The 11994-nt window shown below is 53.9% G+C and overlaps 5 protein-coding genes across 5 annotated transcripts; 4 read left to right on the top strand and 1 right to left on the bottom strand.

Moving 5' to 3' along the window:
* Positions 1-1272: 1272 nt before the first annotated feature.
* Positions 1273-2883, top strand: JCM15063_006071 (uncharacterized protein; the record flags this gene model as incomplete). Its single annotated transcript, XM_076676827.1, has 6 exons — positions 1273-1764; positions 1873-2044; positions 2122-2399; positions 2464-2576; positions 2639-2743; positions 2832-2883. 6 exons carry the CDS (start codon positions 1273-1275, stop codon positions 2881-2883), a joined length of 1212 nt encoding a protein of 403 aa, XP_076536286.1.
* Positions 2884-3082: 199 nt separating this feature from the next.
* Positions 3083-4726, bottom strand: RVB1 (RuvB family ATP-dependent DNA helicase pontin; the record flags this gene model as incomplete). Its single annotated transcript, XM_076676826.1, has 4 exons — positions 3083-3245; positions 3327-3661; positions 3740-4045; positions 4121-4726. 4 exons carry the CDS (start codon positions 4724-4726, stop codon positions 3083-3085), a joined length of 1410 nt encoding a protein of 469 aa, XP_076536285.1.
* Positions 4727-5080: 354 nt separating this feature from the next.
* JCM15063_006069 (IMPDH/GMPR family protein) lies at positions 5081-7009 on the top strand (the record flags this gene model as incomplete). The annotated part of the gene is made up of 3 exons (XM_076676825.1): positions 5081-5197; positions 5274-5610; positions 5868-7009. 3 exons carry the CDS (start codon positions 5081-5083, stop codon positions 7007-7009), a joined length of 1596 nt encoding a protein of 531 aa, XP_076536284.1.
* Positions 7010-8079: 1070 nt separating this feature from the next.
* Positions 8080-9288, top strand: JCM15063_006068 (uncharacterized protein; the record flags this gene model as incomplete). The annotated part of the gene is made up of 7 exons (XM_076676824.1): positions 8080-8089; positions 8170-8317; positions 8379-8834; positions 8906-8917; positions 9013-9034; positions 9107-9157; positions 9226-9288. 7 exons carry the CDS (start codon positions 8080-8082, stop codon positions 9286-9288), a joined length of 762 nt encoding a protein of 253 aa, XP_076536283.1.
* A 1223-nt stretch (positions 9289-10511) lies between these two features.
* On the top strand, positions 10512-11309 carry JCM15063_006067 (uncharacterized protein; the record flags this gene model as incomplete). The annotated part of the gene is made up of 1 exon (XM_076676823.1): positions 10512-11309. One exon carries the CDS (start codon positions 10512-10514, stop codon positions 11307-11309), a length of 798 nt encoding a protein of 265 aa, XP_076536282.1.
* Positions 11310-11994: the final 685 nt, after the last annotated feature.

The following is an 11994-nucleotide window of genomic DNA, read 5'->3' as shown; positions in this document are numbered from 1 at the left end:
CGCTATCTGATTCAAGAACACGCGTCTCGATGACTACGACCTCCTCCAGTCCCGAGACGCGAGACGCGTGTTCTTGAATCAGATAGCGTGTCGGGACTGGAGGAAGTCGTAGTCATCCCTAGGCATGGGATGCGTAATCTCGAAGTGAGCCTCCGTGAAAGTTAGCTCGATCGACCTGTCCGTGCGCGATTTCCAAACACGTTGAACAGGGTCTCTTGCTTGATATTGCTGCTGTGCGGGCACTCCACTCGTCGCGTGCCTTGACAGATGAAGTGAGTCTTGCCTATGTTCATTGACGATTTGGTCAGACGGTTTCAGCCTCGTACGCTTGTTCATTCGACTCACGAAGAGTTCTTTCAGGGACATTACACCTTTGCATGTCTGTCTTGTTCAGGTAGGCCTGACGACTGCGTTTCGCCTACGGCCTCCGCCAATTGATGGAGCTAATACCCAGCTGCTCGACGCGTTGCGGAACGAAAACGCAAACCTCCGCCAAAAGCTCGATGGAGCGCCCGACCTGGCAACCTTCAGCTATACCCATCGCACATGGTCGTGTGCGAAGCGTATACGCAGTCCAAGCGACTCGACGAAGCCAAGTTTGACCTTCACACGAGGAACAGACTGCTTGCCGAAGCAATCGGCCTGTGAGCACTCATCTTCCGCTTCCCGAGCGCGCTTGAAACTGTGCGCCGTGTGACTGCGGAGATACCGGCGTGAGCGGGATCTCCGGACGTTACAGCCGTTTGACACAAATGTCGACGACGAACGAAGGCACTCACTTCGTCAGCCAAAAGCAGGCGATGAGTCCGAGCCGGTGCGGCGGCGGCAGCCAGCAAAAAGCCATTTTCGACCTGCCAGATCAGGCACGGGCAAGTCGACCAAGCAAACCCTCGACTCGACGCATCAATACGGATAGCTACAATGAAGTGGCCAGACGTCTCGAGAAATCTAAGCGGTCGCTACAGAGAAAATTGGACTCAATGGATCAACAGTGGTAGCGTTAGATTGGATTTATTGTGTCGAGGAAAGGCGGTCCAAAAAAGGATCGAAAAAGAAAGAGCAGAGAAATTTCGAGGTCCGAGAGTCATTAACCGTTTCTTTTGGCATCAATTGCTTGTTGCGCTGCTGGCGCGCATAAAGTGTCGAGTTATCTACTAGCTGCTCGTGCTACAGTCCTGGCGTAGAGGATTCCCTGAGAATGGACTCATCACAAATTAACCATGATTTATCGCTCCCGGATCTCTCACCTTGTACACGCTCACTCGGACAAGCATGACGACAAGACCTGTCGACCCGCCAATACGACCCTCGAAGCCAGTCCTGGTACCCCTGCTGCTCACGATCGCCTTGTTCTCGGTGGTAGCAGTTCTGACTCTCGCGCCGCCTACTCGACTCTTGCGACGCCTACACCGACTCGCAGTACGTCCAATCACTCGATTGCTGGGTCGGATACCCTTGCCCTCAGCGTTCGAGGAACCTTCGAACTTGGCCATCTCGATCAGTTCGTACTCGGCGTACTCGCGAGATCAACAACTCGCGATCGATCGCAAGCTGCTCGCGTTTGAACGCATGCCACATCGCCATCGACGGATCGGTCGAACGCTCGGATGGGAGCAGACACTCTTACGTGCGGAAGATGCGATCGAATCCAACTCGACCCTGACAGACGAACTCGCCGCGATCGGATTGGAGCGGGCTAGACGTCAAGGAGTACCATATGGGTTCAGGAGCAAACTACGAACCGAAAGCGGGAGGGTTGTAGAGGTCCGCTTGTCCAGAACCCTCGACTTTCAGAAATGTTCGCGTCTAGTTTTAACTGATCTTGGTTTCTCTACTGCAATGTCGAATCCCCAATTCTTGCATGGTCAATAGACACTCAAGCATTTTGTGAGAGACTGGAGTGAAGCAGGTCGCTCTGAACGCGAAGCACTGTTCCCACCCATTCTCGAAGCATTGAATCGAGAATTTCCGGCTCCCGAGACCAAACGAGTGCTCGTACCAGGATGTGGGCTTGGTCGCCTCGCGTACGAGATCTCTGTATCGGGTAAGCTCGACGTTGCTTCAATTCTCCAAGCGGTAACTGAATGTTGTCGACTTTTCGTTTCTATCAAAACCGAAAAGGATTCAGAACGGTCGCGAACGACTTTTCGCACTTCATGTCGCTTGGAACCGATCTCGTCTTCTATCGCACTCATACCGAGAACCAACATCGCGTGTATCCTTACGTGCACTCGTTCTCGCACCAACGCACTGCCGACAATCTGTTGAGAAGTGTCACGTTTCCCGACGTTGTGCCTCGAAAAGACGTCAAGCTCGAGTTCGAACAAGGGGACTTTTTGACCTTGTTCACTCAGGACGAGTCGTTCGATGCCATCGTGACATTGTTTTTCATCGATACTGCAAGCTCTTCTCCTTTCCTCCGCTCATCTCTGTATTGCAAAAATTGACATTGAATTTGCTCAGGCTTCAAATTTGCTCGACTATTTCGAAACGATCTGGAGATTGTTGAAACCAAACGGGATCTGGATCAACGAAGGTCCACTGTTGTATTACGGGAATCCAGGAATGGAACTACCGTCAGTTTTCCGCTCCTCTTCCGAAGTGATCACCATGATTCTGATCTTTCTCTTTCGGATAGACTCGAAGAAGTGATACGTGCAGCTGAAAAGATTGGGTTCAAGCTTGAACAGAGACGGACTTTGAACCGGGTCAATTACACGGCGGACGAGTTGGGAATGTACACGCAAGTCCCAAGTCTTCATACATCGACTCTTGCTCGTGTGAATGCGAAGTTTTACAAGCACAGACTGTCCTGACTCGCCCTCGAACAGGTTCTCGTACGACTGCGAATTTTGGATCGCTCGCAAACCGAGTTTGCAATGAGTGTTCTTGTCCTCGTATCGCGGAGAACAAGGGCTCCCCATGAGCGAGCGAGAGAATCATGAGATATTTGATAACTAATAGTCTCTTCTCTCAGTTGTGCGCAAGATTCATTCCAGCCCTCTCGCTCGTTTTGCAAACGAGGTTTTCATGAATACGCTGTTCCAGTGGAAAAGCCAACGTAATAATTTTCTTTTCATCATCATCGCATGTACTGTCCATGTCGACCTGTGTGCAACATCTGGGCTGAAGACTTGGCATCGAGGAATAGAGAATCGGTTTCTCCAACGTCTTCGAGCGTGATCTCGGTCCGGTTTTGAAGTTTCGACAGGATCGAAGCTGGCGTCAACAATTGCAGCGCATACCTGTGAGACATTTGCAAAGAGGTCAACGAAATCGTCGAAAGAGAGAGAGACAGAGAGAGGGAGGAGAGAGGCAAGACGAACCGGAGCGAAGTTCGAACTCCATCGTCTGCGAGTTTTTCGAGTGCGTCTTCCTGAATCGACAAGCCTTCAACCTTGAGCCTCGTCTGCACGACCGTCTTGATCTCTTCCCTCGAGTACGGCATCGTCCGGACAATCATGCACCGGTCCAACAAGTCGATCGGGATACCGTGCGGCGAAACGATCCCTTCTCCTCCAGCGTGCCCAGATCCGGGTTCGTTCTCGGTACCCCGGATTGTCGTCAACCCTCGGTTCGTGGCGAGGATCACGTGCGGCGAGATGGTCGATTCGAGCGCGCGGTTCAAGTACGTGAACGCTTCGATATCGAGCATGTGAACCTGTCGCGCGAGATATACCAGAGTCAGGACACCGGAAAGAGTCATATGAGAGAGAGGGAGAGAGATCAATAGGCATACCTCGTCGATGAAGAGAACTCCTGGGATCAACTCGGCAATGCCCTGCTCGATGTAGCTGTTGACGACCTTGTTGATCTCGGCTCGCAGCTTGTCCGTCACTTCCGTCCTGCGTCCCTTGACGAGTTGTCCCATGACGCTCATGATGTCCTGTCCACCCTGAGGGCGCGCATTGGCCATGTCGAGGTCGTGCAGGGTCACGTCCTGCACAATCTCCTTCTTCTTGTGCACGTCGCCTTTCGGTAACGGCACGTACTCTTCCGCTTCGAGGTCGTACTCGGTCGCGTACGCATCAGATCTTCCCACTCGCTGTCAAAAACGAAGAAAATCAAAATCGAGGTTCGCGATTTGTCTTCTAATGGACGTTTGGACAAGACGACTGACCTTGACTGCTCCCGTGTTTGCTTCAATGTAAATGACGTCTCCAACGGTGACGCGTTCCTTCTGGATACTCTCGTAGATGCTCGGGTCGAGGCGGAGCTGCTTCGTGCCTTTGACGGTCTTGAGGGCGACGATTACGTGCGAGATGGTCTTGCCGTACCCGGACAGCGGGTTCTCGGTTTCGGCCGGGGTCAACTCGGTCACCTCTCCCTCGTACACCTCTTTCGTCTCCTTGACGCGCAGTCCGATCGCGCGACGAAAGTTCTCCATCAAGACTTCGGTCTTTTTCACTTCGGAACTGAACACTTCGGATCCAACCATGGGACAGAACGGGACCTTTTGACCGAGTTCTTGAGCGATCGCGAGGGCGAGGGCGGTCTTGCCCGTTCCCGGTGCACCCGCGAGCAACAGGGCGCGTCCCGAGAACCGGCGCGACTGGATCAAGGACAGGACGAGTCCACACGCTTCCCGTGCGGCGCGCTGTCCTACAAATCCACCGCGGTTGTTCTGAGCGAAGCCATCATCGTCCAACCCGAGTCCTTTGATGTGCGAGTGCGAGTGGATCCTCGCTTCGCGCTGTCCTTGCGGAATGCCAGTCGCAGAGGGCATTGCGAGACAAGAGTGGGTGCGAGAAGGGGGGTTGAGGGTTCGGAATGATCTCCGAGGGGGAAGACGAGATGAGACGAGGACGAGAGAAGGTGCGACTCAGGGGAGGTGCATGATTACCCCGCCGAGAGACTGACCCCGAAATTTCCGGCGTCTCCTTTTTTTTTCTTCTTGGTACGGAACACGCCCACCGCCGGTGAGTAACCTTTTGCCCAGCGCGCATTCCATGACCGTCCAACTGACCTGTCGTGCCGACCCCGCCCATGTTCCGCCGCGTCCCGTCTTTGCTGCCTCTCGATCTGCGCTTGACTCGTCTCGACCTTTTTCGACGCACATTGTCTCCAGCTACCCGCCGTGATGCCTTTCCTTGACCCTGCCAACGCTCTCAAGCACCTCGAGACGTACTCGAGGGGCGACGGTCTCTCGGTTCGCGAGCTCATGGACTCGACCAAGCAAGGAGGTCTCACCTACAACGTATGCGCTTCTTCTCTCCGGCTCCTGTCGCTCAAAGGTCGTCGATGACTGACGCAAGACTTGCTCGACTGCACAGGATTTCCTCGTCTTGCCTGGTCACATCGATTTCCCCGCTTCCGTCGTCTCGACCGAATCGCGCGTGACCAAGAAGACCGTCCTCAAGACTCCGTTCCTTTCGTCCCCTATGGACACCGTCACCGAGACCGAGATGGCCATCGCGATGGCTCTCCTCGGAGGTCTCGGAGTCATTCACCACAACGTGTCGCCCCAACTCCAAGCCGAGATGGTGCACGCCGTCAAGAAGTTCGAGAACGGCTTCATCACCGACCCGCTGTGCCTCAAGCCGACCAACACGGTCGCTGACGTGTGGGCGATCAAGGACAAGCACGGATTCTGCGGTATTCCCATCACCGGTCAGTCTCGTTCGCCACTTCTTTCCTCCCGAATCCCACACCTCCCGCACACACATATACGTGATGAGCAACCCATCTATTTCCTTCGTTCTACCGAATTGAGTTTGATCACTCGTTTTCAACCATGTGGAGAAGCGAGTAACGTCCTTTGTGACACCTCTGATTTTGTCGACCCTCCCCGTCCTCTTTCGTCAACCTCGGAAAATGTTCAGAGATCGTGATCAGAACTGACATTGCTCGTGTTTTGTACATCACAGAGAACGGCAAGCTCGGATCAAAGCTCGTCGGTATCGTTACCGGCCGTGACATCCAGTTCCGTCCCGACAACGCGACGCTCGACACGGTCATGACCAAGGGTGCCGACCTCGTCACCGCTCGTGCTGGCACGACGCTCGAACAAGCCAACACGATCCTCCGAGACTCGAAGAAGGGCAAACTGCCGATCCTCGACCAGGACGGTCACCTCGTTGCGCTCCTCGCCCGTTCCGACTTGCTCAAGAACAAGGACTACCCGCTCGCGTCGAAGCAACCCTCGACGAAGCAACTCTTGTGCGCTGCCGCGATCGGTACCCGTGCTCCCGACCGCGACCGTCTCCGCCTCCTCGTCGAAGCTGGACTCGACGTCGTTGTGCTCGACTCGTCCCAGGGAAACTCGACCTACCAGATCGAGATGATCCAATGGATCAAGCAAGAGTTCCCCGACCTCGAGGTCATTGCCGGCAACGTCGTTACGCGTGAACAAGCCGCCGTCTTGATCCACGCCGGTGCCGATGGACTCCGAGTCGGTATGGGATCGGGTTCGATCTGCATCACGCAAGAAGTTACCGCCGTCGGTCGCCCTCAAGCGACTGCCGTGTTCGCGGTCGCCGAGTTTGCGCGTCAATTCGGAGTCCCCGTCATCGCCGATGGAGGTATCTCGAACGTCGGTCACATTGCCAAGGCGCTCGCGCTCGGAGCTTCGGCCGTCATGATGGGAGGACTTTTGGCCGGTACGACCGAATCTCCTGGAGAGTTCTTCTACAACGAAGGCAAGCGCCTCAAGAAGTACCGTGGTATGGGTTCGATCGACGCGATGGACGCCGGTACGAACAAGAACCAAACGAAACCTGACGAAGTCGACAACGCGGCCACTTCGAGGTACTTCTCGGAAGGTGATGCCGTGCGAGTCGCGCAAGGAGTCGCGGGTGCCGTTCAGGACAAGGGTTCGCTTCGCAAGTTCATCCCGTACCTGTACGCCGGTCTTCAACACTCTCTGCAAGACATGGGTACGCGTTCGATCGCCGACATGCAAGAACTCGCGTACAACGGTCAACTGCGGTTCGAGTTGCGTACCGCTTCGGCTCAACTCGAGGGAGGCGTGCACGGATTGCACTCGTTCGAGAAGAGGTTGTTCTCGTAGATCGAGGGAAAACACAACCCCGCAGGCCTCGGTTCTTCTCGTTTCATCATTGCATAGATTATCCCCTCGCAACATCGCCTTCCCTCTTTTCTTATAAAACCATGATCTCTATCTCTCTTTCTCTTGTTGTTCTGTGCTTCACCCCCTTTTCACTTCTTCCCTCGCTCCATATAGATGGTCTTGGGACAGAAGAAATACTTTCGAAATCTCGAAAATTGGAAAAAGATATCTTGTCTAAAACATTTCTCTGTTCAGCTCCCACGACCATAATGTCTTTTCAATAGTGATGCTTTCGAATTGCATCAAGCATCGGAAGTTGGAATTCACGGGAGGAAATTCTCGCGCAAGCGCGTGAAAATGATATTCGACCGAGCTCGGGGGGAGAACCGTGGAAACCTCCCTTGAACCGGAAAAAAGCGACCCTTTGACTCGCGAGTGCAGCTCGATGTGCAAGCTTCGGCAATACTTGTAGAGGCGCTGGTCCTGAAGAAACAGGATGAGGGAAGAAACGAAGATTGGCAAGCGGGAGTTGATGCTGTAAAGCAAATGAAGGAAAAAGGAATTCAAGATAACGATTGAATTGTAATTGAGGTAGAGGGAGACTGGCGGTGGGTGTAAAAAATTCCCGCGCGAAGACGCAGGCTCGCTTTCCGCTTCGCCTTCCCGTTCGCCGCCAAATTTGTAAGCTACGAGAACGCCACCTACCTGTCGACCTACGAGCTACGTACCGAACGCGACCCGACTAGCCCGACCCAACGGAGCCAGACAGCGAGAAGAGGGAAGGGATTGAGAGATGGGAAAAGACGAAACGAATCGCGACACCGCGCCCACTCGAGCGCTCTCGACATCGAGCGAGAGGTCGAGGAGGTCTGTCAGTCGAGCAGGAGTACAGGCTCGTAGGCCAGGAGGGATCAGGGCAAGCCCAGAGCGAGTTCGAGGTGCGAGTTGCTGACCCTGTTTTTTTCCCGCCTTCGTCCACTCTTGCCCCCTCGTCCCCTCCCTCCTCTCCCTCTCGTTCTCCGTCCCTCGTGTCCTCCCGGTGGTGTGTGTACCTTGTCGAGCAGTGAAAGATGGGACGTGGTAAGTTGGACCTTTCCTCCCTCTGGTTCCCGCTTCTCGAGACTCGTCCCGTCTGATCCATTCCCGTCGCACGTGAACAGTCATTCGCAACCAGCGTAAATCCGGAGGAATCTTCCGAGCGCACACTCACCACCGAGTTGCGCCCGCCAAGCTCCGTGCGCTCGACTTTGCCGAGCGCAACGGTTACATCCGTGGTTTGGTCAAGGAGATTGTCCACGACTCTGGACGGTTAGTCGTCTTTCAAACCCAGGCTGAATGAATCCGAGAACTGATCTCTTTCTGATGACAGTGGTGCTCCCCTCGCCCGTGTCGTCTTCCGCGACCCGTACCGCTACAAGATGCGCACCGAGACCTTCGTCGCTACCGAGGGTCTCTCGACCGGTGCCTTCGTCTTCTGCGGCAAGAAGGCTTCGCTCGCCGTCGGCAACGTTCTCCCCCTCTCGCAGCTCCCCGAAGGTACCATCGTGTGCAACGTCGAGGAGCAGGCTGGTGACCGTGGAGCGCTCGCGCGTACCTCGGGCAACTACGCCACCGTCATCGGACACGACGTCGACACTGGACGCACCCGCATCCGTCTCCCTTCGGGAGCCAAGAAGTCGGTCAAGAACGACGCCCGTGCCACGATCGGTATCGTCGCTGGTGGAGGACGTATCGACAAGCCTATGCTCAAGGCTGGTCGTGCCTTCCACGCCGCCAAGGCCAAGAAGAACAACTTCCCCAAGACCCGTGGTGTTGCCATGAACCCGTGCGTTTCCCTTTGCCTGTTTCCGATTTTCTCCTCAGTGGCTGACTCGTTTCTGCTCTTTCGTTCCGCAGCGTTGATCACCCGTCAGTTCAAGTTTCATCTCTTATAGATTTTCGCAAATCGCCTCTGGTCCCATGCCATAGTTGTACTGACTTGCTCTTTTCGTTCTGTCGGGCAGTCACGGAGGAGGTAACCACCAAGTAAGCTCACCTCGTCTCGAATTTGCATTTATTCGAGCTGCCGGCTGATCATTCTTTCTGCCTCCTCTTTAGCACATTGGTAAAGCTTCTACTATCTCGCGCCAAGCCGTTTCTGGACAAAAGGTAGGCATATACGCTTTTATCCCCTCTTTATGGACCAGTCTGATCTCGATTTCTTTGTTGTCAAACAGGCCGGTCTCATTGCTGCTCGTCGTACTGGTCTCCTCCGTGGTTCCGTCAAGACCAAGGAGTAAACGTTGCTGCTATGCCATTCCAATCCAAAACTCCTTGTGTTTTTCCCATCTTTCTGGTTCCTCTCCCGGATTCAGCAATCATCTGGGCAGAGAGATTGGGACTGTTTCCTGCGGTGGTACAGAGAGAAAGAAAGGACTGCCTGTTTCTTCTCTTCCGTCGGCTCATCTTCTCGCGAAACGGGCGTTGTCGTCGGAATCGTCAAGACTTGAACTCCCCTCTCCTGTCAGGCCTCTCCTGTCAGGATACAAGAGTCGGTTGTCCAACCCGATTGGCGGCTCCGAGCGAGTACACATTTCAGCCCTTATCCCCAAGGCCTTGATTTGTCTGGGAGCTTAGCAACACTGTATAGCTGTTGATCAGGGCGCAAGCTCAAGCTAAGGCCTAATTAGCTCCTTCTTGGAACACTCGCGCTCCAGCCCGAGCTGCTGGATCGTATTGTTTGTCCCTTCCTATCTCTTTCTCCTCTGTCCCTACTCAGAAAAGTTCAGGGTCTGGCCACTTGGGGCAGAAAGTCCAAGGAATGCAGGAGCTTATCTCGGAAGGACAGGAGTTTGCACACGCGGCAAACAGAAAGGGAGCGGTTTGTGCGCGTCGATGACGCCAGATCTCTTGGTTGGCCCCCTTCCACCTTCAAACTCGCTTCGCACATCTCGGGGACACCTTCATACTCTGCGGTGAGCTGAGCTTGATGATGCATCCGTCAGGATGCTGCCGGTTCGCCCCAGGCTCGGCCTCACTGAGCTCGAGGCCCGCTTTTGCAGATGCTCATTGAACACACTGAGATCTGAGACCGTTTCCATGTCGAGGCAGTGGAACGACTTCGAGGAGGAGTTCACGTATGCGTCAGCGCGGATCGACTGTGCCCAACTCAGTCCCTGGAACTTTTATTTAGAGTTCAACGGGCCCGCTTACAACTATGTTCTGAGGTGGAACGCTTGCGCTCAAGCGATCAACCCAAAACCTCTCCATGTCAAGAAGGGGTCGATAGTGATCTCTCCGGGCTCTCTCAAATCTGGCCAGAACAAATCGATTTGGACAATCAACCTGGAAAATTGCGCGTTTCCCTTTTCCCCTCAAGCGACCTTGTTCGGGCCCCAGATCGAGTCCTGGGACGAGCACGTCCAAGTCACCATCCGTTTCGATGTGGCCCAAGTGACCAATCCTGTCATCGGACTCGTCGCGGATACGCTCTCCAGGACTTGTTGTGTTGCTCGTCTGACGCATGTTTCTCCATATAGCATCCCTGAGCGACTGTCAACCGCAGGACGTCTGTCTCAATTTTTCCAAGTCGTCGAAGCGAATCTGGGCCAGCTCGAGAGTTCTCACCAAGGCCTCGCCGTTCTTCCGCTCGTTGCTCTCGTCCGGCTTTGCCGAAGGATCTGGATCTACCATGACGGCTCACCCTGTGAATCCACATTTTCCATACACGTTCGATGATTCGGATGCGGAGGACGATGGCAAACCCGAGGAGGAGACTGCCAAAAAGACGAACATCCCCGTTCCTTCTGGCGTCAAGGTGGTCAACGTGACGGATACGGCCCATTCAACCTACTTTGCAGTCTTGGTCTGGATTTCAACCGAGGTCATCGAATTCGCTCCGATTCGCTCGACGTTTTACAAGGAAATCGGCAACAGCGACACTGCACAAGCCCGAGCTGCAAGAACTGCGGCGGTCAAGGCCCTACGCGATCGACCCCAAACAGAGGAGTTCACGGTCGCATCTCCTCGCTCCGTCTATCGCCTCGCTCACCTCCTCGAGCTACATGACCTCGCCAAGCTCGCATTGGAAAACTATGCGCACCAACTTACGATCTCTGGAGTGCTTTACGAGCTTTTCTCCGATGTTTCGTATTCTTACCCCGACGTTCAAGAGTTAGTGTTGAATTACGTGGTCAAGAATTGGGAAAATGCCAAGAAGACAAAGTCGTGGAAGGTGATTCAAGCCAGAGCAGGATGCGAAGGTGCACCCCGAGATGCCGGAATTGTAGCGATGAAGTTGGCGGGACGCTTGCCACGGTGAATCGGAAGAACAGTAGATGTCGAAAGCTTGCAATGAATTCGCGAGATGCACATATGTACTAAATCTCGGAGACGGTTTGAGCGGATCATGATCAACGGAAAAGGCACAATATTGTCGAGTACAGATTTGTCTGTGATGTTGGGGTTCGTCGATCGTAACTCTTTCTCTCGGAGTTGAAGGAGTTTTCTCGAAATCGGATCTTCTCAATACTTGCAACTGGAATAATTTCCGCTCGCCCAAAGTGGATCAGAACAGACTTGTCTACGGTAGCTTACCTTTTTCTTCTTCTTCTTCCTGATGTCCCAAAGAGCTGCTTTCCGAGAGCCTTGCGAGATCTTGTTTGATAAAGAAGAGGATCAGAAGAACAGGCGTTCGAGCTTACTTTGGAACGACCTGCTGCGCCCAAATGGGATACATGCGAGTGACGTTGCCCTCTCTACGCTTGAGGTTTGATAAATCTTGGATATCCCATTCTCTTGGTCGTATACGGCAGTCAAGACACAAAAAAACGCCGTCAAATTTGCATGGTCGATAGATTCTCCCGTTCCCGCTCCCGAGAAAAGAAGAGAAGAGAGAAAAAGAGAGAGAAGAGAGAGAAAACTGGTTGCCGATAGCCCCAATCTACAAGTGTACAATCGGAATGAAAGCAGGAAGAAAGAAAAAAAGCAGGTAGGAGGATAGGATT

This window comes from Sporobolomyces koalae (genome assembly GCF_050403365.1).
Source record: "Sporobolomyces koalae JCM15063 DNA, S_koalae_JCM15063T_v1_ctg5, whole genome shotgun sequence".
Classification (NCBI taxonomy): Eukaryota; Fungi; Basidiomycota; class Microbotryomycetes; order Sporidiobolales; family Sporidiobolaceae; genus Sporobolomyces; species Sporobolomyces koalae.
Note: the sequence above shows the minus strand (reverse complement) of the source record. Positions and strands in the feature narration are given on the sequence as shown.